The following is a 26,222-nucleotide window of genomic DNA, read 5'->3' as shown; positions in this document are numbered from 1 at the left end:
CTCTGCCTCTCTCTCCCTCTCTCTGTGTTTCTCATGAATAAATAAATAAAATCTAAAAAACAAAACAAAACAAAACATGCAGATAGGTTAATTTGCCTGTCATTAAGTGTCAGATTTCTCCAGGAAAATGTTTTTACTAGTGCCTCCCTCTGCAACTATCTCTCAGGACCCAGTACAGTGGGGCAGCTAGAACAGTGCTTGCTATAGATGCTACCCTCCATGAGACACATGCTGATCACCATAAATGCAACTCACAGAAAGATGTAAGATGGTAAAAAGAAATGTCATGTCTCTCTCTAATAATCGTATGGTAAGAAAATTATTATATACTTACTTGTTGTAAAAACCAATCATTACAAACTTCATTGAATGACATCATCACTCTCGTCCATCCCTTTGTTCAATAAGCGAAGCCAAACATGAGCTCCAACTTGTGAAATCATTTCTTTCTATTCATCTTTTGCCACTGTTGAAATGTTCTCTGATATGTTTAGGTTTTGGAACCTGATGAGGGTGAATGGAAACTCATTCAAGTCTGGCTTTATAAGTGTTCACTTCATAGGGTGATTCTTGGTTTTCTTTGTTTTTGTTTTTAAATCTACTTGGAGAAACTTTCCTCTCCCTACCCAAGAATGTGTTTCCGTCCCGCCATAGTCAAGATCCAAGGCAAAAAACATGTTTGCTGAAGATAGTCAAAATTACGACAGCCAAAGAAAAGAATTCTCCAGAATGTAACCTCACATATGTATCAAACCAGATGTTTACCTGTTCACTGTGAGAGGAGCTGGAAGTACATCAAAAACCAGTGATGGGAATAGCTTTGATCCTCATGCAGAGGGAGGAGTTCAGGAAAATTTGGGGTTCCAGTAAAGCTCTGACCTCCTGAGGCTATATTTAAACTTAGGAAATGGTTTTTCTTGGCTGAGTCAATGCCCCTAACCACTTCTATCAGGCCACAGAAGAGTCTTTGAGCTACGTTGGAAATTGCTACTCCCTACTTTTGTCTCTCCTGGTAAAGGAATGAGGCTTGAATGGTTTCAGAGAGTCACTTGACATCTCTAGGACTCAGTTTCCCCATCTGAGATTACTACTAATGCTGACTTTCTGTGATTCCTACTCGGTCCCTTGCATAGAGACTCAAAGGGTGCTGTTCCCTTGGCATACAACAGGAAGTTTCAGCTCACCCAGAAGCATCATACCAATCAGCTCTTGACACATTAGGTCTCAAACTGTTGTTGTCCATGGTTTATACAAGATGGTGGCTGCTGGTAACACTTTGGAGATAGAACCTGGTCAAATCAAATACATCTTGACAGACCTAGAGTTGCCTTGGACAATACATTCTGTCGTTCCACGGGATTTGTAGATTAAAGTTAGTTCTAAGACAGAGGAGAGAGAATTATCTTCTCTGCCCAGCTAGTTCCAGCTATGTCTAGACAGCTGTAGGATTGCCTTGGTTTCTCAGAAAGGACAAATGGAAAAGGAAGATAAAATTCTAGGATCTCTTTAAGCCAAAGGAATTCTCTGGAACATTTCAAGTTCTGGCAAGGTCCTTGGGTCATGACATAGTATCAGATCTGCCAAAACAACATTAAGTCTAGGGAGAGAATCCAGGAATTCAAGGATGTCAATTCTGGCATCGTTTTTAAGGGTTTCGGAGGGCTCTTTGCCATCTCTGATGGTGGGTCGTGGTTGTTAATACTATAGAGCAAGATGGCAAAACCACATTTGGGAAGCCAATGCTACTTTCCCTCCACCACCACTGCCACCTCCTGCTGCTTACATTCCAATGAGTTATTTTGCTCTCACTGTTTAACAACAACAACAACAAAAAAGAGAACAACATAAAGGTTTTTGCGTACCTTGTTCAATTGGAGAATTTTATTGTTTTTCATTTATCACTGTAAAACCAAGGACAATTTTATGGCTTTTTTTTTTTAATAGTTGTTACATGTAGGGCAATCTGTCTGTAAGTAGAGCTAAACTACTCTAAAAGAAATGAATCCTACATGGTTTCCCCCTCAAGTCAAGTGTCTTGTTTAAATAAACTTGGTAAAGAAAAAAAAGAAAGAGAAAGCCAATGCTAAACAGAAAAGACTTTAACTTTTGTATGGTTTATTCCCTTTGTCTCAGCCTCAGAGCAAGGAGAGGCCAAGTCATCCTGGATGGCACACTGGGGCCTCTGCTTCTGTTGGAGACAAGCCCAGCTGGATTTTTCTTTGCCCAGCAAGAGGACGGCTCCCACTGCCAGCAGTCCTCCATCGCCCTCAGCCCCCCACGTCCACTTCTGGACAAAGGTCGGGCTGGCTGTGCAGATGAGGAGGGATTGAAGAACAATTGAGGACAGACATGAGGCCGTGCTATTTCGATGGGAGTTCTGAGATCACCGGGGGCAGACATGCCCCAGCACTTGGGCCTGCTGAGAGACACACGGCTTCTTGAACCCTACAGCCCCTCTGTTAGAGACTCGGTACACACTCCGTTTATAACTGAGGAAATGTAAATTCAGAGAGATGAAGCGACTGGCCCAAGATCACACATTATTAAGTGCCAGGAGTGAAGTTTATTATTATTTTAAATATTTTATTTATTCATGAGAGACACAGAGAGAGACAGAGACATAGGCAGAGGGAGAAGCAGGTTCCCTGTGGGGAGTCCAATGCGGGACTCGATCCCAGGACCCCAGGATCATGACCTGAACTGAAGGCAGACACTCAACCACTGAGCCCCCCAGGTGCTCCCAGGAGTGGAGTTTAAAACCCCCCTTTTGGCTCTAAATCTATTATGTTTGTCCCTATGCCTCATGACCACCAATTTCTAAGAGTCTTCTTCCTACATTCTAGGTCAATCACACTTTCTCATAGAACAGGAAGATGTTCCAGTGCCAAGTTATTTGAACCAGTCCTCCTTCCCAGAATGTATTACCATAACATTAATTTGTCCAAAAAAAAATATTTATTGGCCACCTATACTGGTTGCTGGGAAAAAGCAAGGAAGCAAGCAGATAAGAATCTCTGCTTACTATCTAATGGGAGAAGACACCTAATAAATGAAATAAATAAAGCATAGAGTATGCTAGATGGCAGTGGGTGCAGTGGAGAAAAATAAAGCAGGAGAGAGTATTTGTTGGGGAAAGGGCTTATGTGGCTATGTGGAAGCATATTCCAGGCAGAGAAGAGTAGGTGCCAAGACCCTGGGGTGGAAGCATGTCCAAATGGTGGCAAAATGAAGGAGGCTGGTGTGGTTGGCAGAGCTTGATCAGGAGAAAGAGGGGCAGATGAATTCAGGGAGTTGTCAGGCATAGCCTGATCATGGGCAGCCTTATAGCCCGAGTAAAGACCTTGGCTTCTAAAACAAGATGGGAAGTGTTTGGATATTTTGTGCAGAATGACATGATTTGTATTGACTTAGATTTTTAAAGTTGTGAAAATAGACCAAACAAAGGAGAAACAGCAGGGAGGCTAAATAAAAAGAAAGCTATGGCAACAGCCAAGGAGAAAGATAGCGATGGTTTGGGCCGGGTGGAAGGATGGGGGGGAGGAGTTGGATTCTGAAAGTATAGATAAGAACAAACAAGATATGCAGATAAGTAGGGTGTGAGCTGAATCACAGGACAAGTGGAAGGGACAGAGGGCACTGGGCCAGAAGCCTGTGATTCTCAGTTGGGAGTTTCAACCCATCTCATGTTTACAGTTACCTGAGGAAAATCACTGAAAAATTGGGGCCTCATTTTTCACACATTCCTGATCACACAGCCTCAGATGAATGTGATGTCTGTGCCCAAGTTCATTTGCTCAGAAATGAATCAGTTTTGTGTGACCTCATGCAAATTCATCAGCCTGAGCAATCGTGGCAGGGAGACCGAGGTCAAATCTGGAATGTTTTGGGAGCAAATATAAAAACCAAAACCCAGAAAGGAGCATTATAGCTGTGAGAAATTAATTTAGGGAGGTTTCTTTCTCAAAAAAAAGTTCAATCTCGTTCTTGGTAGGCTAAGAATGAATAGCCACAGAAGAAAATTTGTTTGTAAAAAAGAAAACTGTTTTTGCCAAAGCTTTATGATCTCTAGGTACAATATGTATTTTGTACTCTTTGAACCTGTATTTATAATATGTTACCTAGTTGGAGATTAATACATTTTGACACACTCTCAAAATTATCTTCAGTTTTAGTTTTGTGTGAAAAAGGCTTCTTTTGGTTTCCCTTGACTCTGAGGCAGGTTTATTACCACCTTGGAATTTTTCTAAATTTTTACCAGCAAGAGAGCTGTATGATTGAATTATTCTAAGTGACTTAAATGCTTACAACTTCCCCAATCTTATGTAAACACGCAAAGCCCAAGCTGCCTCTTTCCAATTCACAAATTCAGAGAAAGCACCCCTAATTGTAACATTCTGGATAAGCGTGGAGCAGTTGGTGAGCTCCTCCTAGGGGTGAAGGGGCAGGAGTTAGAGCAAGACAGGTTTCTGGGTTACCCCTTCCTCCTCCTACCTTCATTGGCTAATACCCTCCCCAATTTTTTCCATCACAACCTACTATTCTAATTCCAAGTATCTTGATATCCTCCAAGGTAACTGATAAGCCATTTCTTAAGCCAATTTAATTGAATTTCAAGTGTATCTCACAGAAACTGTGGTTTTTTTTAATAAATTGCAGGTTTGTGGCAATCCTGCCCCTAGCAAGCCTATTGGTGCCATTTTTCCAAAAGCATTTGCTCACCGCATGTCTCTGTGTCATATGTTGGTAATTGTCACAATTTTTCAAACTTCTTCATTACTATTCTATTTGTTAGGTGACCTGTGATCAGTGATTACGAGTCACTGAAAGCTCAGATGATGGTTAGGATTTTTTAGCAATGAAGTATTTTTTTTTTTAAGATTTTATTTATCTGAGAGAGAGTGAGAAAGAGAGAGCATGAGATGGGGGAGGGTGGAGGGAGAAGCAGACTCCCAGCTGAGTGGGGAACCTGATCCTGAGCCTGGGACCCCAGGGTCATGACCTGAGTGAGCTGAAGGCAGATGCTTAACTGACTGGGCCACCCACATACCCCACAATAGAGTATTTTAAAACTAAGGTATGTACATAGGTTTTTTTTTTTTAGACATAACATTAATGCACACTTAATAGACTATAGTATACTGTCAACTTAACACTTTATATGCACTAGGAGGCCAAGAAATTCATCTGAGTCATTTTGTTGTGATATTTGCCTTTTTGCAGAGGTCTGGAACCAAACCCACAATATCTCTGAGACACACCTGTATTAGTGATGAAGAAGGACTAGTCCTAGCTCCCTGCACTGTTCTGATGAAATAATGGAACGCTTAGGCACTGAAAAGATATCTGTTTAATAAGGAGTTTCTTTGGGAGACTCACAAAATCTCCTCATAAGGTGGTCTCCTTCCTTGCATATACTTTAAATCATCCGTCTTTAATATTGTCCCTGAGGCTGTTTCAGAGGGTCTACAAAGTCAAAACTATTGTTGTCATCATGCCAATACATCATTTGCCCTTTTCACTCTCATCTTCTCAGAAGTGTGCTGTGGAACTTGCCAGATGCTACGTGATGGGTAATGTTGACATCACGCTGATGGTGATGCTAACAGGACACATGCTTGTATAGTTTTGTTTTTAAAATTTATAAGCTTTAATTACAAATGTGGTAAATTTGTAGATTTACTTCTCTTTACAAGAAAGCTCCTTGGGGTCCTCAATAATGTGTTTGAGCATGTTCTAAGTTTTTGAGAACTGCTGCTATAGTTATCCCGCCTGATCTGGCAGCTGAGATACCAGGCAGAGTGGAAGGAAGCTCCTATTAGATTTGAAACTGTGTAACCTAATCAGTTTTTCAAAGGTTGGTATCTAAAAGCAAAATCAAAAGACTATATACAAGGAAGTGCCCCCCAAATGACCAGGTTACGTCAAAAGGACACAGTTACCAACTTTATGGAGCTCCCACTGGCCTGACTGGGGATATCTGATTTGTGACTTTGTGACTTATCAGAAATGTTAGTGGCATCTTTTAGCAGGTGAGAGATAGAGGGGAGGGGAGGGTTTCACATACAGCGGGAAAATATAAAGATTATCATTAATGTCCACATTTCCCAAAAAAGTATCACGAACCAAGTATTTAGACTTGACATTTATAATCATTCAGTATCTTAATACAAATATAATAATACAGAATTAAATAACATATGAAAAGCTTACTAAATTAAATATACAAATATCCAATTCAACAGTGAACACAACTTGCGTTTTAGTTCCTAGGTCACTGAGTAGAGACAAAAGGTACTGAAAAAGTCACTAATTTGGTCTTGTGATTAAGAGTTCAAAATTGTAAAAAAAAAAAAAAAGAGTTCAAAATTGTTTCACTAGTTAGAACAATATATTTAGGACAAAGGCATTTGTAAACCCATACATATTTTCTCTGCTATTATGAGAAGTTAACTCATGGGAAAAGAAGCTAGGAGGGAAAAGCGTTTGAATGGACTGTTATTCAGGAAACTTCCTAAATGCTTGTTTTTGTTTTATTATATATTTTCATTATACTAAATTGAATTCACAATGACTAATATAGAACTCGATCATATTATAAGTCAAATGGGACAGGAAATGCTTTTTTTAAAATGTGAGCTGCTGGACCAAGAATACTTCTTCTTCTATATAAGTAGATAAGTCAAGTTAAGGTTGTCAGCGTTATTCTGACTAGTAAGTAATGAATTCAGTTCCATAGTCATTGTGGTCAACATCACAGAAGAACATGAAGAACAGCAGTGAAACCAAGGGTTCTAGAAAGACCTGTGACTAACCAGGCAATGAGTTACCTCATAGAGTGACTACCATCACCAGGTGATGAGGAAACAAGACTCCTGGACCTAAGAACAATATGGAAGAAGAGATGGAACAGCAACAGAAAGGTAAAAGGTGGTTTCAGAAAAGTTCTCTGGTCCTTAACACCTTCTTGTGTTCTCCGTTCTTTTTTTTTTTTTTTTCCATTTCTTTATTTCTTTTTTTCCTGGTATTACATCAGTTTTTAGAGCAGAATGGCAAACTATCAGGTCCAGATTTCTAATTTTCTGGATGCAGCTGTGAAGCTCATTGAGCTACAACGATGAACAAAGGGCCATCAGGTAGAGCCCGAGTCAGCCTCTGAGTTGTGGCTACTGATTCAAAATCCAGTATCCTTTCGACAGCACAACGCTGCATTGCTTCACATAATCAAGTCCTACAACAGACTTGAGAGGTAAAATGACTTCCTTCTGGAACTCCCAGAAGCGCTGGGTAGCTTAGATGGCAGTAGAAAATCTTGAATTCTTAGGTCTTTTACCCCTACCTCTTCTGTTCTTTAGGTCCCTTAGAGAAGACCCTTTTCCTCCTGCCTTCCTCTTAAGTCAGATTCAAGTAGACCAGGGCATAACTTTCTGGGTTCTGAAAACTTTCAGGGTGTGATTCCTCTAGGGCTCTGGATAAAAGAAAGATCAAGATATTAACTTCAAACATTTATAATGCCTATCCTAATACATTTGAGGATAAATAACAGAAAGGTCAGTAAGCATAGAATATACCTGGGCAAAGATAAGGACATTCCTGACCCAATGTGATATGGGAGACTGTGACTGTTTCTAAGGACATAGGTAATTCTAGGAAATAATGTTTTGGAGAATCAAGACTACAAGCAAAAAAAAAAAAAAAAAAAGTCAAAAATATTCCAAATAATCTACACGTGTCTCATTTATAAGACCTTGAGCTTTGTTTCCTGTAGATACGAACTTGCTGGACATTGGGCTGGGAGTGGTCACATAGTGGACATATGGAGGGCCTTTCAGGGCTACCAGATTTCTAGCACATAAACTGAAAGGATGTAGACCTCCCCACAAGGCATGTAGTCAATGAAGGAAAAGACCCGGGATTTTTATCTTGGTGCCACCTCTCATTCTCGGTGTAACCTTAAGTAATTCTTTACCAGAAACTGTAATGTTTTAAACCTCCCAAAATTCCAGTATCCACTAATTGTGGTAAAAGACCCAGAACAGCTCAGGCAAGATTGCCCAGGCCTAAGGTTCTGCTAGTAAGTGACTTTGTAATCAGGTCATGACAGGATATGACGGATGGCATCTGCACCCATTCAAGGGTAAACTCTTGTAGAAAAATATGTTGGAACGCAAGATTTCTTCCAGCAATTTTGGCCTAAGCAGTTCAATAAAGATTGCCTCACACTTTTCTCATCTAAAGCACCACATTTCAGGACACCTAGGTGGCTCAGCAGTTGAACGACCTTCGGCTCAGGGTGTGATCCTGGAGCTCCGGGATCGAGTCCCACATTGGGCTCCCTGCAAGGAGCCTGCTTCTCCCTCTGCCTAAGTCTCTGCCTCTCTCCTTCTGTGTCTCTCATGAATAAATAAATAAAATCTTTTAAAAAATACATTAAATAAGTAAAGCAGGGATCCCTGGGTGGCGCAGCGGTTTGGCGCCTGCCTTTGGCCCAGGGCACGATCCTGGAGACCCGGGATCGAATCCCACGTCGGGCTCCCGGTGCATGGGGCCTGCTTCTCCCTCTGCCTGTGTCTCAGCCTCTCTCCTCTCTCTGTGTGACTATCATAAATAAATAAAAATAAAAAAAAATAAATAAATAAGTAAAGCGCCACATTTCTTCTGCTTGGAGCTATGAGGAAACTGGGTTAGGGGTGCGGGCTGCCACCCATGCAGCTTGCGTCAGGGAGACATAAGTACACTTATTACGCAAAGATTCTTATTATTTTCGAAACAAATAGTCTTTGTATTGTCCTTCCAACTATTACCAATTTCACCATCACAAGCTATTTATTGGGCACTTCTGTTCTTTGTTATAGCACTAAGCTTAAAATAGAAGAAGTGACACGATTCCAACCAGGACATAGAGTTTTAGTAACACCGCCACTGTTACCTCCAAAAGAGCCCATTTCCAGATTACATTATTACAAAGGGAAATTAATGAATTCAGGGTAATTACACAGATGATGAGGATGAGGAAAAAAAACCCCTCTAGACACTTGAAGAAAAAGTGAAGTTTGGCATATGCATTTCATATGAGAGTCTAAATTTTCTATTGTTTGCCAATGCTGCCTTGACTCAATCAAACAAAAGAAAACTGGTACTCAAAATAAAAATTTCAAAAATTGAGGTGGTTAACCATCTACTAAGATCTGCCCCCAAAGTGAGGTTAGTTTCTGAGAAGCAAGTGATCACTGGTGGGTTGATTAATGAGAAATCAAAGGCTATTCTCAATTCCAAACTTAACTTCATTGTAGTCTATGTGGAAGGGACAAATTTATGACATCAACTGGGTTTTAATAGAAAGAACTATTATTATAGAATGGTGGAAAATTTCCCTAGGAAATTTTATTTTATTTTTTCACTTTCTATTTTAGTAATAAAGAACTAGATTCATGAAAGAAAAAGAAAATAGGATGTTCTTTGAAGACGTATCAACCTATTATCTTACTGTTGTTGTCTCATGGGCGGTAACCATGATGATCCCATCAGGAATGGCACAGAGAGAAACTGCCTCTATCTCATCATAACCTTCCTCCAGCATGTACCTTTACTGGTGAAAAGAACACCACCATTCTCTCTGGCATTAAATAGAATCACAATAAAAAGAGAGTCTACTGTTTCTACAAAAATAACATCACCATTACAGATCACTCCTCTATCCCAAAACTACAAACTTGCTTGTGCTTTTGTGAGCAATGACTAAGGGATTTTGTTCTAAAATAGACTTTGTTGTTGCTGTTCTTATTTATTTAACAAAGAGTCGAACCTTATTTAACTAGATTTGTCTTCCCACTGGCTGGCTTTCTGGAGATGATTCTTTTCTACTTCAGTAAATTCAAGACTTAATTCAGCCTCCCTCTCCTCATGTCTCTCCATGAATTTTGAACACAGGCACATACACGTTCACACACATTCAGTTCCCCTTCTTCACTTCCTTATTTCTAAACACAGTGCCATTTTCCCAGTCACCAGGCTCAGAAACTTGGTGTCATTTTTTTTATCATGTTTTCCTGTCCATTCAAAAGTTTTATGTGTTTGGGTGATGATGGAAAGAAAAAGAGAGGGAAAAAAAGAAAACCCAAAGTAAGGTTAGGAAAGATAGGAAGCAAATGTCATAGGACCACCCACTTTCATCACAAATTGATAATCAGAATTTGGTACTTAAAGAACCTTAAGGTGTCAATATCTTCTAGGGAAGGGTTTCCTTCCCTTTCTCCTACTTTTTTGTATAATTTAAGTTTTGTTCTTGAGTGTTTAAGTCTCCAGTATTACTGGCACTTAGTTTTACTAACTATTTAAGTATATGGGACCAAATGATCTGGCTGTTTTTTGTTTTTTTTTTTTTAATTAGCAAATTTTTGAAACTAGCAAAAAACTTCAGTCACCCAAAATATGCCATTGAACATCCAATGTGATTAACTAGGTTAGTCGTATGTCATGAAGATATCACCAATAAATGGCAATCCCAGTGCTTGCAAAATTCTATAGAGGTTCAAGTGCTTATTTCATAAATGAGAAAAGCCTGAGAATAAAGAGAGCTGACTCCCTTTGCTTCAGGAACTGGAAAAGACCTTGAACAATTATATTTCCCAGGAACCCAAGACTTACTTAATGAACAAAGGACAATTATTTTGCAAATGCCCCACTCTAGTGGAATTTACCTTGGACTTGAATAGATTGTATTATTAGATTCTCCTCCAACAGGGACTTTTTAAGATGAATTTGAACACTTCGTGCTTTACTTTTCAAAAGAGTATAGCAGTAGCAGCAAGCAAGGACTAAAATCAATGCAGCCCAATAATGCCTTTCAAGTCAGGACTCCAGGGCATCATAGCTGGAAGAACATTCTGGCAGAGGTCAGCAGACCAAAACCGGGGTTCTAGTCCTAAGCTTCTTGTTAACTAGCTGTGTGACCTTAGGGAAGGAAGTCCATTTCCCTCTCTGGATTCGAATCCTACTTGGAAAAAATGAAATGTTTGGATAAAGTAGAATCAAAGAGCCTTCTGCCTTTGACATTCTGCAGAGCACTAATGAATTCTAGGGCTTATGTTTATATGCAGTAAAATGATCTGATCTGTAATCTTCTCTTCCCACAGAACAGATACTTTTATCTACTTTTACAAAAGGGTTGTTGAAACTGAAGATTTGTCGCCTTTTTTTTTTTTTATAAAATCACAAGAATTAATCTGGTGTTTATATAAGGCTTATATAAGGCAAAATTAAGTGTTCAAAAAACCTAGAACATGAAAGATAGTTGAAGAGACACAAAATAAAAAGGGAAAAAGGGTAGCGGTTGAGTGAAATTTTTCATAGAAACTTAAAATAACACTCTAAACCAACAGGTTTTTTTTTTTTTTTTCTTCTCTACAGGAAAAAACTCTCTTATCAGCCTTTCACCCTTGGAAATCCCCACCACAAACACCATAAACTGCAGGTTTCCATTAACTTTAATAAATTATGCACTGCCTTATGAAAACAAAAACATTAATTCTCTCTCTCTCGCTGACTCCTCTTGTTTTAGAGTGTCTCATTTTATACTATCTCCCAATGTTTCAGACTCTGCATTTATGAGATTCTGAAATTACAAAAAGAAAAGAATTGAGGGACACCTGGGTGGCTCAGCGGTTTAGCGCCGCCTTCAGCCCAGGGTGTGATCCTGGAGTCCTGGGATCGAGTCCCACATCGGGCTCCCTGCATGGAGCCTGCTTCTCCCTCTGCCTGTGTCTCTGCATGAATAAATAAAATCTTTAAAAAAAAAAAAAAAGAATTGAAAGCATCAGTTTGAAAATCCATTCATCCCATGATTCATTCACTATTTTAATTAAACCTTCTTGAACATCTAACATACATGAGACACTGTGATAGACATTGTAGAGACAGAGAAAATCTATAGTCTATAAGGACAGAAATGACATGACATATTTATTTATTTTATTTTATTTTTTATTTTTTTTTAAAACATTTTATTTATTTATTCATGAAAGACACATACACACACACAGAGAGAGAGAGAGAGAAAGAGAGAGAGAGAGAGAGGCAGAGACACAGGCAGAGGCAGAAACACAGGCAGAGGCAGAAGCACGCTCCATGCAGGGAGCCCGATGTGGGACTCGATCCCGGGCCTCCAGGATCACACCCTGGGCTGAAGGCGGCGCTAAACCACTGAGCCACCCGGGGCTGCCCGACATGACATATTTATAAGTACAGATCACCTGTATGCTATCTATAGTGTTTGAGACATAGCGAGAGTATAACAAAGAAAATACTATCTAATTAGTGAATATACTGGACTATCTCAGAGTCTCTTACTGGAGTAGCTGGCCTGAGGAGTGCTATCGATAGAAAAGAGATTGTCCTCGTTAACACGGATTGGAACAAGTGTGTGTACTTGAGACTTCTTTCTCTAGTTTTGCCATCAGCTGCAGTGAGTGGATAAACATTTTCCACATTTCCTCTCATCAACCCTTCCTCTTAATTTAGACATAATTAGCCATGAAATGATCTTAGCAAATGAAAAGCAGAAGCATCCAGCTTAATGTCCAACTACAAGAAAATGACACACATCCCGAAGTGTCCTAAAATACCAGCACACAACAAACAAAACACATTGTTGCCATCCTTACTTACCATCTTCCTGTGTCCCTCCCAAATTGCTATTAAAAAATCATTTGTTTCCTTGTCTGTATGTCCTATAATAACTCACCTCTGTCCTGGTTCCGACGACGTTTCCAGTATAATAAGATTGAGATTAAGACCAGAAGAATTACCAGGGAAACAATACTTAACAACAGCGGAACAGAAAACCAAAAACCTATAGATGGTGAAGGGGGGAGAAAGGAGAAACAAAGTCATAAGTGGAAACTGTGAGGCAAAAAGTGATAAAGCAACTCTTGTGATGAGTTTTTCCTTAAATTGAGCTTTCAATGAAAATTATCCTTGAATATATACCAACTGAGATCTCTGTTAGTGGTTCCACATTATTTCAATAACAACCAGTTAATAATAGTCTAACTACATGTTTTATGTGGTTACTATCTCATAAGAGCTTTGAACATGTAACTTCATTTAATACTCAAGACAGCCCAAGAGTTAGGTATTATCACCTCACATAAAAAAACAACAACAGAACAAAAAAACTGAGGCTCAGAGAAGCTAAGGAAGCCCCAAATCAGCATCTTAAGTGTTAGAACCAAGGCTTGCTCAGGGATCAGTTTGCCTCCAAAGCACACATTCTTTGCCATACAGTCCATTAAAGTAATATATTTATTGAGGAAGCTGTGGAAAATATAGAGAAATATGAAGGAAAAAAACCGTGAATTTCAGGATTCCAACCCCAGGAGTAACTCATCTCAATGTTTTTATTGTATTTCTTCTAATCTATGTCTTTGTTATTAAATCTCTTTCCAACAGTCAATAAATGCAGCTCCTCAGTGTCACTGTGCACTACTAAGGCAGGGGGAGAGTTTCCTGATTCAGGAGTTTCCAGCATCTTCCCCATACTTCTATAAAGGGATTTGCACATCACAATTCAATGGAGCACCTTCAGACAGAGAGATGTGTCTAACTTCCATTCTTCCAGTGCTTAATATGCTTGAAGCATCGAAGACTTTCAGTGATGTTCACAGAACAAACATGGGACACCTGGGTGGCTCAGCGGTTGAACATCTGCCTTCAGCTCTGGGTGTGATCCCAGGGTCCTGGGATCGAGTCCCGCATTGGGCTCTCCAGAGGGAGCCTGCTTCTCCCTCTGCCTGTGTCTCTGCCTCTTTCTTTGTGTCTCTCATGAATGAATGAATGAATGAATGAATGAATGAATAAATAAATAAATAAATAAATAAATAAATAAATAAATAAATAAAATCTTTAAAAAGAATTTACAAACTATGGAAGTTGAGTTTGTCATTCTTGGAAAAGAAGACATGTGCCTTTTCAGGTGTTTGTTTTCTGGGGAGATTTACCCTCTGCCTTGGCTGAAAATGAGGATCTCTTCACAGATGTCCAAATCTAACCCTGCAAATCTCTTGACTAAATTTACCTAAATGTCGACTTTTTGATTAGTCTGTTTTTTTTCAAGGACCCCCCCCCCCCCAAATGATAACCGGAAATGTTCCCTAGAAGCTACACACCAATAAGGCATGCAGGGGAAACCAATAAGGCATACAGGGGAAACTTTTTCTAGGCTTCATTGCTTAAAATGCTCCCTGGGGAAAAAAAAAAAAAAGCACCAATATCTTTTTAGGAGGCTTATTACGGAGAGCCTCACCCAGACCTAGTGCTTCCAAATCACACAGATCAAAACTGTGGCTATTCCAAAAGCATCCTGCCTAAAACTGCCACTCCCTTTAGTTTCCTGCCCACAACACTCATTTCTTGTATCCATGAGGCCCAGAGACAGCAGCTTAAAGAGAAACACAAGAAAGCAAAAGGGGTCTTGCGCAGGAGGCAGTCTGTTTCAAAGGGATGCGGAAGACATCGTCAGGTCAATCCCTTTCTTAAAAGCTCAGTGGCCCCTCTTCCACAGTGTAGATTATGCAAAGCCTTCCTCATAGATGTCACCTCTTCCAGGAAATGCTCGTGGATCCCTCTAGACTGAGCTGATGCTCTCCTCCCAAACCCTCAGTCGTCCCGGGGGTGCACCGGTGTGCACCGTAGCTTTCTTATCGCACACAGTGGTATAACTGCCCATTCTGTGCTCCCATTCTGGGATAGGAGCTTTGTGAGCCTAGGGCCTGAGTCTCGCTTACTGTGCCAGTTCAAGAGTCCCAAAGCTTGCGACAGTAGACACTCTGGAAGTGTCAGCAGCATGGGAAACAACAACAACGACAAAAATGCATGGGTGGATCTCAGCAGAAGTATTTGGTATGTGGCCAACCTACCACACTTACTAAGTAAAACTTTCTCAACTCTGTTTTTCTTTCCTTACTTACTCCATTCTCTCCCTCGAGCTCCTCTGCTAAGTGGCCAAGAGGCTTTGCAGAACATTCAGCACCTTCCAGGTGCTGATGGCAGACGCACCCACAGCCATCTTTGCCCACCTTCTCTTACCTTTATCCACAGTCTGCCTGAGGCTGGTCACTGTCCCCAGGTGCAGAACCTGGCAAACCACTTCCTTCCCCACTTGTCTCTTGGGATCTTTGACGTGGAGGATGCTTATGACTGATGTGGTCCCATTGGGGTGCAAGAGAACCTCAGTACTGTTTTCAATCCCTGACCCAGCGACCTTCCAGGAGATCACAGGTGCTGGGCGGGCATTGGCAAAGCACGTGATATTTAGCTGGTCTTCGAAGAAGTTGTAGTGAAGAAACACTGTGGGCTGTACTGGGACAAAAAAAAATGATGGTCTACCATGAATTAAGCACCACATGCTCCTCAGAGGCTGAAGGAAGATCTTTACAGAAAGACACTGGTGAGGGGGAGGCCTCAAGGGATAAGGTGGCCCATCCAACTTGAACTGGGCCTTCTCGGTTCTTCCTGTGTCTAAGCAATCGCCTGGCCAGAGGGATGGAAACTGGCCTAGTACAACCCTGTAACAAGAAAAATCCTCTCTGTAGTTTGTCTGCAGGGGAATTAGCTCAATGGACAGAGGGGGTCTTCTTTCCCAAACAGTCTAGAGCCTACTTATTCTGTTCTCCTTTTCCATGGGCAAGGCAGCCATCTCTGACTTCTTCTGGGTATCCCTCTCATAGTCTGACAATGGTCAGCGCTTCCAGACAGGTAGCCTGTGCTTCTCGGAAGCCCCAGGGCAGCTTCAGAACAGAGCCCGTGGATGGGCTGCTGCTCAGAAGTGGGCCTTGGTCTGCTTGGAGCTGGACCAGGGAATGAGATGCAATGGAGGAGACTTGAAAAGTCCCCACTCAGAATTATCTATAGAAAATGTAAATTAGAAATTCACTGCTGATAACCAGAAAGTCACAGAATGACAGCTGGAAGGACCTTGGGGATCACCTTATGGAGTTAAGAGGAAAATAATGAGCTTATGAGAAAAGGATATTACGTTAGTTCAGCTGCAACCCTGTTCCCTTTCAAAAGTCCCTTGACTAGCGAAGTCATTATCAGTGTGTACTTTCAATGTGTAGTTTATCTCTGCTAAGCAAATGCAAGCCAGCTTTCCTGTGGTTGCTCTGGAGCCTACAAGATAACTAAAGGGCAGGAGCTAAATGAAAGCCTGGTCTGTGTTTAGAGGTTCAAGAGGCAGGTAGGTGGCAGTGGGCTGGAGGAAATACAGAGCCAAAGGACTGTGGCTTTTTTCCATGAGATTACTAAAGTCACTGGGCTTGAGGGGAAGACAGATAAAAGTGAAGAAAGGCGAGTATGGTTGGCATGGAGACTGGGTGTCAGGGCTCTCTGGTATATCAAGAGATGACTTCCATGAAAGCTCTAAGGTGTGGCTGGAAAGGCTCAGTGTGGAAAAGAACTGGGTTACTAGCCAGAAGACGCAGGGGAACCTGGTTTTCAGGCAAAAAATAATACAAAAGGTTATAAGTAAAGGAGGGGCAGTAGAAAAGAGAAAGATGAGGAGAAAAAAAAGAAGAAAGGAGAAAAGAAAAGGTAACAGATGGGAAGCTAGGGGGGCTAAGTGGTTGAGCACCTGCCTGTGGCTCAGGGGTCCTAGAATGGAGTCCTGCTTCTCCCTCTGCCTATGTCTCTGACTCTCTCTCTGTGTCTCTCATGAATAAGTAAATAAAATCTCAAAAATTTTTAAAAAGTAACAGAAATGAGTAAAACATGACATAAGAAGAAAAAAGAAAAGTGAAGAGGTAGGAGGAAGGATGAAAGGAAAGAAGGGAAGACTGGAAGGGAAGATGGGGAAAGACAAAGAGAGACAAAGTCTCTTTGTCTTCAAAGAGACAAAGAAAACAAAAGAATTAGAGTCAAGAAGAAAACCTGAGGTAATATCCTGCAGAGAGGACTCTTCATAGGCAAAATAAGCAAGGGAAACCTTTTTCCAGTGTTGCCATCCCCCCCTCTGCACTCTTGTCTACTGAGCCTCCTCTTACCCATGTCCAATATTCTTGGTGGGCTCGCACTCTCACTTTCACATTCCTGATAACTCTGTCTACATTTCTCTTTCCCTTCTAAAACACTCACCAGCTGTGCCATGGTCCAAAGTTGCCCCTTACTCCCACTTCTCAGTTCCCAATCTCAGCTATGTGTCAGTTAAAAGTAAAAGAATCTTCTCAAACTAAGCCTCTTGGATTGTAAAAGAATGCTTATTATCCAATTAAATCCCTAGTTGGCATCAGGTTATGAAGAGCCTCTGCCATATGTCCCCTTATCAATCCCGAGAGAATTTTGGTGAGACAAAATGAGAGGGACCACTGTAATTGGCTCCAGGTGAGCCCAATCTGGCCAACATGTTAGATCCAAAAATGGTAAAGCTGTTAGAGATCCCACACATGATCTATCAGATAAATAAACTCTGGTTCAGAGCGGACAGGACTCTTCCAAGGCCACGTGATGGCTAATGGCAACGCTAGGTCTGAATCACATCACATTTACGGAGAACCCATCATCCTCACCATGGTACTTAATTTACTCTTGCTGACAACATGATTTCTCAGAGCAAAGGTCCCTCCACGCAGAGATTCAATGTAGCCCCCGTGAACTTTCCAAAATAACCACAAGCACGGTCATAGCAGACATGAAAGGCTAAGCATCTTCTCATGAACCTTTCTGAGGTTAGGATCCTGAAAAACTAGGCCTACCACCACGTTCCGAACATTGTGGAGCATAACACGTCTAGCCAGAGACAATGTATTCTCGGAGATCCTCACCAGAGAGGGTGAGGCAGGCTGTTCCCGAGATCTTCCCAGAACCAAAAGTGTTGAAGAGGCACTTGTAACACCCTTCATCCTCCAGGGTGGTATTCCAGAAGGTAATGGTTGAGTTCTTGAGCTCCAGCTGGGTGACATTTATCTTGTCCTTGTAGGCAGGCTGGACCACGACCCCATGATTCTTGCTGAAGGTGACCATGTTTTCCAGGCTCACAGGCTTGACTTTTTGCCATGTCACTATCAAGACTTCCTCGGGATTTTGCAGAGAGCATCTTAAGGAAGCGGGTGTATTCAGCAGCCTTTTTTCGTCTTGGGTCACCACTTACATGGAATCATAAAAGAACATTTATATTTTAAAATTTAATACATGACATACGTACTTTTCTGATTAAAAAATGCATGTTCAAAGTTCAACATAGAAAAGATAGCGGATAGTGCAAAAAAAACATTTACCTACATGCCTGATGCTGCTAGAGAAATGTAGGTTCAAATATGTTTAGTCGGTCTTTAAGAGTAACAAAGTAAAAAAACAAAAACAAACAAAGAAAAAAAACAAGAAAGTAAACTCTCAGTGACTAGAAGTTGTGTGAAGAACCCCTGTAAACTGGAAGTAGGTAGAATGAGGTTGGAGATGAAGACTGCCAGAGAGAACAGAAGCATCACCAAGAGGGCTCATGCCCAGAGGGGTAGAAGCAAGAAAGGGCCCATGGACAATTGGCAGAGTGATTAGTTTAAGTGCAGATGTAGCAGCTCTTCACACTCTACACATACACTCTACAGAGGGGGCGTCTGCCTCCAGAGAGCAGTGGTGAACACAGGGACATAAGGAAGAAAAGTGTAACAATAAAATATAAAACTATGGGCAACCCAGGTGGCTCAGCGGTTGAGCATCTGCCTTCAGCTCAGGGCATGATCCTGGAGACCTGGGATCGAGTCTGGAGACCTGGGATCGAGTCCCATGTCGGGCTCCCTGAATGGAGCCTGCTTCTCCCTCTGCCTGTGTCTCTGCCTCTCTCTCTGTGTCTCTCATGAATAAGTAAATAAAATCTTTAAGTATATATATATATATATATATATATATATATATATATATATATGAAAATAATATGCTTTAGGAACCCTGCACAGGACCAGATGGCTTTGACAACCAGTAACAGTCTACCCATTCCCACATTTTTACTTAATGCAGTGAAGAATATAAGGCGTGATAGTAATTTCTTCCCCCTCCAATGCTTGCTGTTCATACTGATACAACAGATGATTCAGTGGGAAATCTTAATATAATTAGGCAGACATTTGAGAAAGCTGACACAACGAAAGAAGAAAAAGCCTCTACAAACCCAAGAATTCCTACCAAATGAATAAAGTTACCATAAATTGATAAACACTTTGATACGAGTAAATGCAATATCTCAAGTGTAAAAAGAAGCCAGCATTGTAAATAGTAGAAAGTAGAGTTGCAGAAAGTGACAAATATAAAATCTTAATGATTTGGCTGACTTAGTAGACTGGACGTCACTGAAGAGTAAACTAAGTAGGAAAAGCAGGTCATGGAATTCTTCCAGAATGTAGCACAAAGAGATAAAGATATGGAAAAAAAATTAAAGAAAAATTCAAAGACCTGGGATGTTCTGGCATCAGACCGTTGAGACTTACAAAAAGGCAAAAGGAAGAATGGGAGACAAAAGCACTGTAAGGGACAAAATGTATTTTTCAAAATAATAAAAGGAGCAATCTAAAATAAGATATATTCATTATAAGCCTTTATGATGGGAAGCCTGGGTGGCTCAGTCAGTTAAGCATCCACCTCTTAATTTTAGCTCAAGTCATGGCCTCAGGGTCATGGGATTGAGCCCCACGTTGGGCTCCAGGCTCAGCGAGGAGTCTGCTTGAGATTTCCTCTCCCTCTCCCTGCCATGTTCTCTCTCACTCTCTCTCTCAAATAAGTAAATAAATCCCTAACAAACAAAGGTTTATGTGTCTAACAACCTAAGTGAAAAATATAAAAGGCCATAGAATTGCAAAGAAAAAATTTTAAATGCACAATGATAATGGGAGAGTGTTTCGATAGTTTGCTCAGGGATTTTCAATTCCGTATATTAGATGCTACATATAAAGCAAAAAAGTCAAATATAAGAATGAGAAGATTTGAAAAGTGAGGATTTATACATAAATCATTACATATATGTTTAGGTTTTATATATGTGTGTGTATATAGGAATGTATTTATAAACTTTTACCCAAAGAGAACATATAATCTTTATAAATATTCCCCTAGATTGAACTTGAAATAGTGTAAGAAAAGCTCTTACCCTATGACCTTGAACACTGTCCGCAACGCAATCAACAAAAAATTTGCATACTTCTTTGAACTCTAACTATACCAGATACCATAGCAAGAATAACCAATTCCATCAATTACTATAAAAGACAAGGAGATATAATGTATTAAAATCCATAGAAATTAATAAAGCCATTTTCAGAGGAAAATATTCAATCCTAAGGAAGCAAGAATGATGGAAAAAATGAATGCACACATATATCCAAACATCTCACTCCCCCAAAAGATAAAAGGAGTGAATTAACATAGATAAAGGCACAAATTAATGAAATGGTACACAACATGTAGACCTAATCAAAAATACCAAAATCTGTTTTTTTTTTAAATGAATAACATAGAGAAAACGTTAGCTAGTGTGATTAGAAAAAAAAAGAAGCACAAACAAATAAACAATATCCTCTCAATGGCGCTTCCACAACGTCAGGGATGAGAAGGTAGGCAGAGCAAGAGATACAAATTGAAGCCACGAGTGCCACGGAAGTATAGTTTTCGGGAGGTGTACTCTTGGTAGATGTGAAAAGTTCTAGAGTCTATACCTGTTGTTGGGGTTTTCTGAAGGTTTGTTGAGATTTTGCAGAGCAGAGATTTGAAGAAATTGCTGCTCTTAGAATGGAGAGTAGAAAAGGAACCAGAGCTAGGGTTTTCACTTCTTAGGTGATTGTCCTACTTGACAATGGAAGAAATAATTTAGTGGAAAGTTTACAATTCTTGGATGCTTCTATGGAATTCCATTTAGATTCCATTCCATTCTCCCCCACCCCTCGCTCCCCACCAGTCGGTTGGTAAAGGCTCTGCCGTGGATGGTGTGAAGCCTGCCCTGTCTCTACCCGTGAAGGCTGACGGAGAGCAACATCACATGCAAGGTGATAAAAGGTCAGTGGCAAAGTGAGGGGTGGCTTCCCCTGGAACAGAGAAAGGCCTGGCACAATTAGGAAACTCAACAGATAAGTGGACAGCACAGGCATATGCTTATATAATAGACCGTGAACCTATGTAACCTCTCTATTTCGTTATTTTCCATTGTTTTCTGCAAAAGAGGGGTACACCCAATTTAAAGGTTTACTGCCAGCTTATCTTCCAAGAAGGGTATGTTCATCCATCCTCCCCAAGCATTTCCAAATCTTTATAAACATAGAGAATTACATTTAGATAATATTTCTTTTTTTTAACTTAAATAATATTTCAAACTTATTTGATTTGACAGGTGAAAGACATCTTAATCGAGAAAGATATCTTAATCGAAATGAATTTTTTCATGTCTGGTTTTAGCTATGGAAACAGTTTCTAAATATTCAAAGTGTTTTTCCACTTTGAAAACAAAAAATGTGGAAAGCAGAAAGAACCACTCCCATTCCTCCAAGCAAATTACATGTTTAAATAATTCACGCAGACAAATGAACTAGCACAGCACAAAACAACAGTAGCCAGATGTCTGTCTCCTCTCCAGAAATTATGCTTTCTGGACTCCAGGCAGGGGAACTGGTATCTTTTTACCTTGCGCCCTGCATAGCATCACTCTTGCCAAGAGCCAAATCAGTCCACAGGTAGACAGTTGACAGAAGAGCCTCCTGAACACCTGAAGACAGAAAGCAAAGCACAGAAATGGGCATTTGCATGTGGATCAGAAGCTAAGGAAGCTTCGGTCTCAGGGCTACTTGAGGGAAATGCTGCAGCTGACGTTTTAACCACCAGATGACTTTGGTTTTGTGGATGCAGAACCAGAGACTATAATGGAAGAAATAAAGGAGTGTGCTCAGGATGTGGGAAGAGAAAAGCATGACTCCTCTGTAATGGCAATCCCTAGCAATTTGAGGTCTTGATTTAGGGCCATTATTGTCTAGGGCAAGGCCTCAAAGATGGGGGATGGCTGGGGGAACAAATTGCCCTAAAAACACGGAGAAAACACAGAGGCTATAAATGCTAAAGAGCACCCACTTCCCAAATAATCCACATCTGTTAACATTAAAGACATAATTCAGGGGCAACCACTTTCCAGAAGATAATGACTGCCTTGACCTTCGCCAAAGTAGATTCTCCTGCAAGTTCTGCAAACTTTATGTGAATCACTCCTTTTAAAAAATAGTAATGTCCAGGGGCACAGCTGGTTAAGCATCCAACCTTTGCTTTCAGCTCAGGTCATGATCTCAAGGTCCAGGGATCAAGCCCTGTCTCAGGCTCCGCACTTAGCACAGAGTCTGCTTGAGATTCTCTCTCCCTCTCCCTCTGTCCCTCCCACTTGTGCTCATTCATTCTCTCTCTCTCTCTCTCAAGTAAATAAATAAATCTTTTTAAAAGTAGTATTTATTTATTTATTTATTTATTTATTTATTTATTTATTTAATTGCTTTATTTTCACGTGTCTGGGCAGAAATCCTTGGTATTCTTACATGGTAACATTTAATGCCTATTCTGGGTATCATTTATTACAAAATGAGAGGATGGGAAGCAGATAAATTAACTTCTCTCTATAGTGGCCCCCATGGATCCATTTACTTGGTCTTCGTGCATGTGTTCATGAGGGTAGAGGCAAGAAATAGAACTTTTCCCTATAGTTCTCTATGATAGAGATGTGGAAGAAATGTGGGTTTCTCTGTATTTTTCTTTAACTGACTTTCATATTGTCATTTCAGCTATAGAGGTAGAGACTTCATTTCAGCCAATATCTCATAATCTCTGTCAGTTGAGCCCCTACCACTTCAGCACCTCATAATTGTCCCAATCTCTGGCACTGCATCTCCAGGCTTAGAGGCTCACACATTGCCAAGCCATCATGGCACAGGGCTACTAACCCTTGGTTGCAACCATCTATCCACAGTAGAAGTCCCTGAGACAGCTGCGTTCCCCTCAATATATCAGTGTTACTATCTTAGGCACTGTATTAAGTGGTTTAAATGCTTAATTCTCATAGTAACCCAATGAAATAACAGTATTTATTTATTTAGCGCTTACTTACGTCACTCACTAGTCTTGGGCACATTTGTGCAATTAAACCTTGGGTTTATACAAAGTGTCTTCTCTTATTCTCTTTTGTTTTGATTCCATGCTCCCAGGTCCTCTCTGTGTTAGGCCAAGGAAAAATCTACAAGCTTTCTCTGCCTAGACCCCCATGTATCTACCCATCTCCAATTTATGCTTTCCTTGTCATGATGAGAAGGCCAGTCTCTTCCCACAGTCGTCCCCCACCCCCCCCCAGGAAAGCAAGGTGCAGGTGTTTTCCATTCTTGGATTTCAACACCTCCTTGTACGTTCTATTTACCAGCCTCCTGAACTCCCTCCCCATTCACAGAGACCGGGCACAGGGCTGCCTTTTCAGAACACAAGATCGTGTCTGAATTCAGATTTTATTTAGTCCCTCTTTGCTCTCCCAGCCTAGAAAATACTTATTTCCCTTAGGATCAAGAAAGCTGGTTTCTCCATTCCCTGCATTCTTCCCCTCTGGAATAATGTATGTCCTTGGGTTTTCCAGCATTTAGGCTTTAAGGCTCAAGTGCTCAGGCTCTTGGCTTCCGAAACTAAAAAGCTTTCTTTGGCACTCGAACTCCATGCCATTTTTTTTTTTTTAACCATATGCCCCTCTCTCACATGGAAACCCAAATCCTAGCAAAGATGATGAGGAATGCAGAACGGATTGGCTCTCATAGTGAAAATCTGTGTTTTAGGATAACAGAGAAAGCAGATGCACACCTAAACACGCTGGGTAGGCGGGGAGCAAAGAATTTTTAAGAAAGAAAAGGAAAACACCGAGGCTCCTTCCACAGTTTGGCTATCGTGGCCATCGCTGCTATAAACATCGGGGTGCAGGTGTCCCGGCGTTTCATTGCATTTGTATCTTTGAGGGTATTATGCTGAGTGAAGTACGTCAGTCGGAGAAGGACAAACATTATATGTTCTCATTCATTTGGGGAATATAAATAATAGTGAAAGGGAATATAAGGGAAGGGAGAAGAAATATGTGGGAAATATCAGAAAGGGAGACAGAACGTAAAGACTGCTAACTCTGGGAAACGAACTAGGGGTGGTAGAAGGGGAGGAGGGCGGGGGGTGGGAGTGAATAGGTGACGGCACTGGGGGTTATTCTGTATGTTAGTAAATTGAACACCAATAAAAAATAAATTAAAAAAATAAATATGCACCTCAAAAAAAAATAAATACCCTCAGTTCCAAAAAAAAAAAAAAAAAAAAAAAGAAAAGGAAAACACAACGATGGTGGAAGGGAATTAGAAGGAAAGCCTTGCTATTAAATATATACATAATTATTGTGGCTGATGAGCCGGAGTTAGCACAAATACCAGATGTGTGGGCTCCGACAAACGACTTCACCTCTCCAAGATGCAGGCAAAAATAAAATCACCAATCCTTCTGTTAAAAAAGACTAAACAAGACAGCACATGATATGCACCCAAGACTAGTGAGTGATGTAAGTAAGCGCTAAATAAATACTATTGTTATTTCATTGGGTTACTATGAGAATCAAGCATTTAACCCACTTAATACAGTGCCTAAGATATAGGAACATTGATATATGTGAGGCAACCTAAAAAAAAAAAAAATTTTTCAAAAAAAAAAAAATACCATTAATCAAATCACGTATAGGGAGTCCAAAATGGAGAAAATGGAGAAATCCAATTCTACCCCTTGCCAAGAGGGCCAGAGTTCCCAGAGGCCTGGTCTTACCTGGCGGCTGGCCCCCTGGCAGGTAACTGCTCCTATCCATGCCTCTTCCCCTGAGTTTCTAGGAGCAAATCCTGATCCCATGGCGCGTAGTCGCATGGATTTGGAAAAATTAACCTCTCTGCTTGTTTTCCTTATTTGTAAAATCACAGAAGCATTCCTCCTCCGAAGGATGGTTGTCAAGATTTAGCAGCATCCAGGGCGCGGAGTAAACACAAGCTCCGAGGCCACCGTTCTCCTTTGTTAAGAAAGATACTGAAATAACTGGCCAAGCGGTCTTGCCAAGAAACCGTACATGAAAAAAGAAAACAAAAGCAAACCCGAGGTATTACTCGTATCTGGATCTTAAGGGTTCCCTGCTACCATCCCAGTGGACCCAGATCCTCGTCCAGTCCGCGGCGCGTAAACAGATCCCGAACACACAAAGTGCCTGTGTCGCCTGGATACCCTGGTCTTTAACCCTGACTCCTCTCGTCCCTTTCTGGGCCCCCCGAGCCCAAGGCCCGGAGGATGGGGGAGGCCGGCGCCCCCCGGGCGGAGCGAGCTCTCCCGGCGCCAGGGAGCGCTGGATTCCGCGGTCCCACCTCCGCGGCGGTGCCCGCGGGGACCCGGCGCTGGACCTGCCAGCCGCCCCCGCCCCCGCCCCCGCCCCCCCAGCCCCAGGACCCCCGGGAGCCCCGCGCCGCCGGCTCCCGCCACGCCCCGCCCCCCCGCCGGCCTCCCGGCGCCCCCCCTGCGCCCCCGCTGCCCTCCCTGCGCCGCCTTGCGCCCTCTCTGCACTCCCTGAGCCCTCCCTGCGGCCCCCCCTGCGCCCCCGCTGACCTCCCTGCGCCCCCTCTGCACTCCCTGAGCCCTCCCTGCGCCCCCGCTGTACCCCCTGCACCCCGTCTGCCCTCCCTGCGCCCCCCGCTGCCCTCCCTGCGCCCCCTCTGCACTCCCTGAGCCCTCCCTGCGCCCCCGCTGTCCCCCCCTGCACCCCGTCTGCCCTCCCTGCGCCCCCCGCTGCCCTCCCTGAGCCCCCGCTGCCCCCCGCTGCCCCCTGTACCCCCGTTGCCCCCCCCGCCCCCGCGCGCTCTGTCCACGCGGCGCCGCGCTCACCCGCATCCCCGCGGTGGCTCGGGCGGCGCCGCACTGCGGCCGGGGCTGGGAGCCCGAGGGAATTTCACGGGGCGGCCCGGGCGCGCGGAGGAGGCCCCTGTCCCCGCCCCAGCCCCGCCGACCGCCTCCCCGCCGCGCCGCAGCCGGCCGCGGGCTCCGCACTTGACTTTCGCACCCCGAAACAGCTGCAGCTCGTAGAGAAACTGAGACCGCGTTGGCAGGAAAATATATACATGTTTTTCCATTTCCACTCGGCGGGACTGAGGGAGGAAATGGTGGGGTGCGGGGGCCGCGGGCGGGGG

General features: G+C 42.1%; 1 protein-coding gene across 2 annotated transcripts; it reads right to left on the bottom strand.

Moving 5' to 3' along the window:
* On the bottom strand, window positions 1-26,051 carry CD200 (CD200 molecule). Of its 2 annotated transcripts, XR_005383317.1 has the most exons (8): window positions 25,921-26,051; window positions 24,826-25,099; window positions 21,646-21,727; window positions 17,811-18,131; window positions 15,082-15,354; window positions 12,740-12,847; window positions 335-504; window positions 1-52 (listed from the first exon to the last, which is right to left on the bottom strand). XR_005383317.1 is itself a non-coding variant. In XM_038582808.1 (7 exons), exons 2-7 carry the CDS (start codon window positions 24,919-24,921, stop codon window positions 7,458-7,460), a joined length of 888 nt encoding a protein of 295 aa, XP_038438736.1. In that variant the 5' UTR covers window positions 24,922-25,099; window positions 25,921-26,051; the 3' UTR covers window positions 6,130-7,457. The 2 variants fall into 2 exon arrangements, 1 of the variants encoding a protein (XP_038438736.1); XM_038582808.1 differs by lacking the exons at window positions 1-52; window positions 335-504 and adding an exon at window positions 6,130-7,465.
* Between the last annotated feature and the right edge of the window lie 171 nt (window positions 26,052-26,222).

This window comes from Canis lupus, chromosome 33, assembly GCF_011100685.1.
Source record: "Canis lupus familiaris isolate Mischka breed German Shepherd chromosome 33, alternate assembly UU_Cfam_GSD_1.0, whole genome shotgun sequence".
In the NCBI taxonomy this organism is placed as follows: domain Eukaryota; kingdom Metazoa; phylum Chordata; class Mammalia; order Carnivora; family Canidae; genus Canis; species Canis lupus.
Note: the sequence above shows the minus strand (reverse complement) of the source record. Positions and strands in the feature narration are given on the sequence as shown.

Excerpts from the sequence above, each read along its gene's own strand:
- CD200 (XM_038582808.1), bottom strand. The coding sequence starts at position 24,921 with ATGCGACTACGCGCCATGGGATCAGGATTTGCTCCTAGAAACTCAGGG. Across the intron at positions 15,355-17,810 it reads AGCCTGCCTCACCCTCTCTG|TACAGCCCACAGTGTTTCTT; the intron begins GTGAGGATCTCC and ends TTTTTGTCCCAG. Across the intron at positions 12,848-15,081 it reads CAGGCAGACTGTGGATAAAG|GTTTTTGGTTTTCTGTTCCG; the intron begins GTAAGAGAAGGT and ends CACCATCTATAG.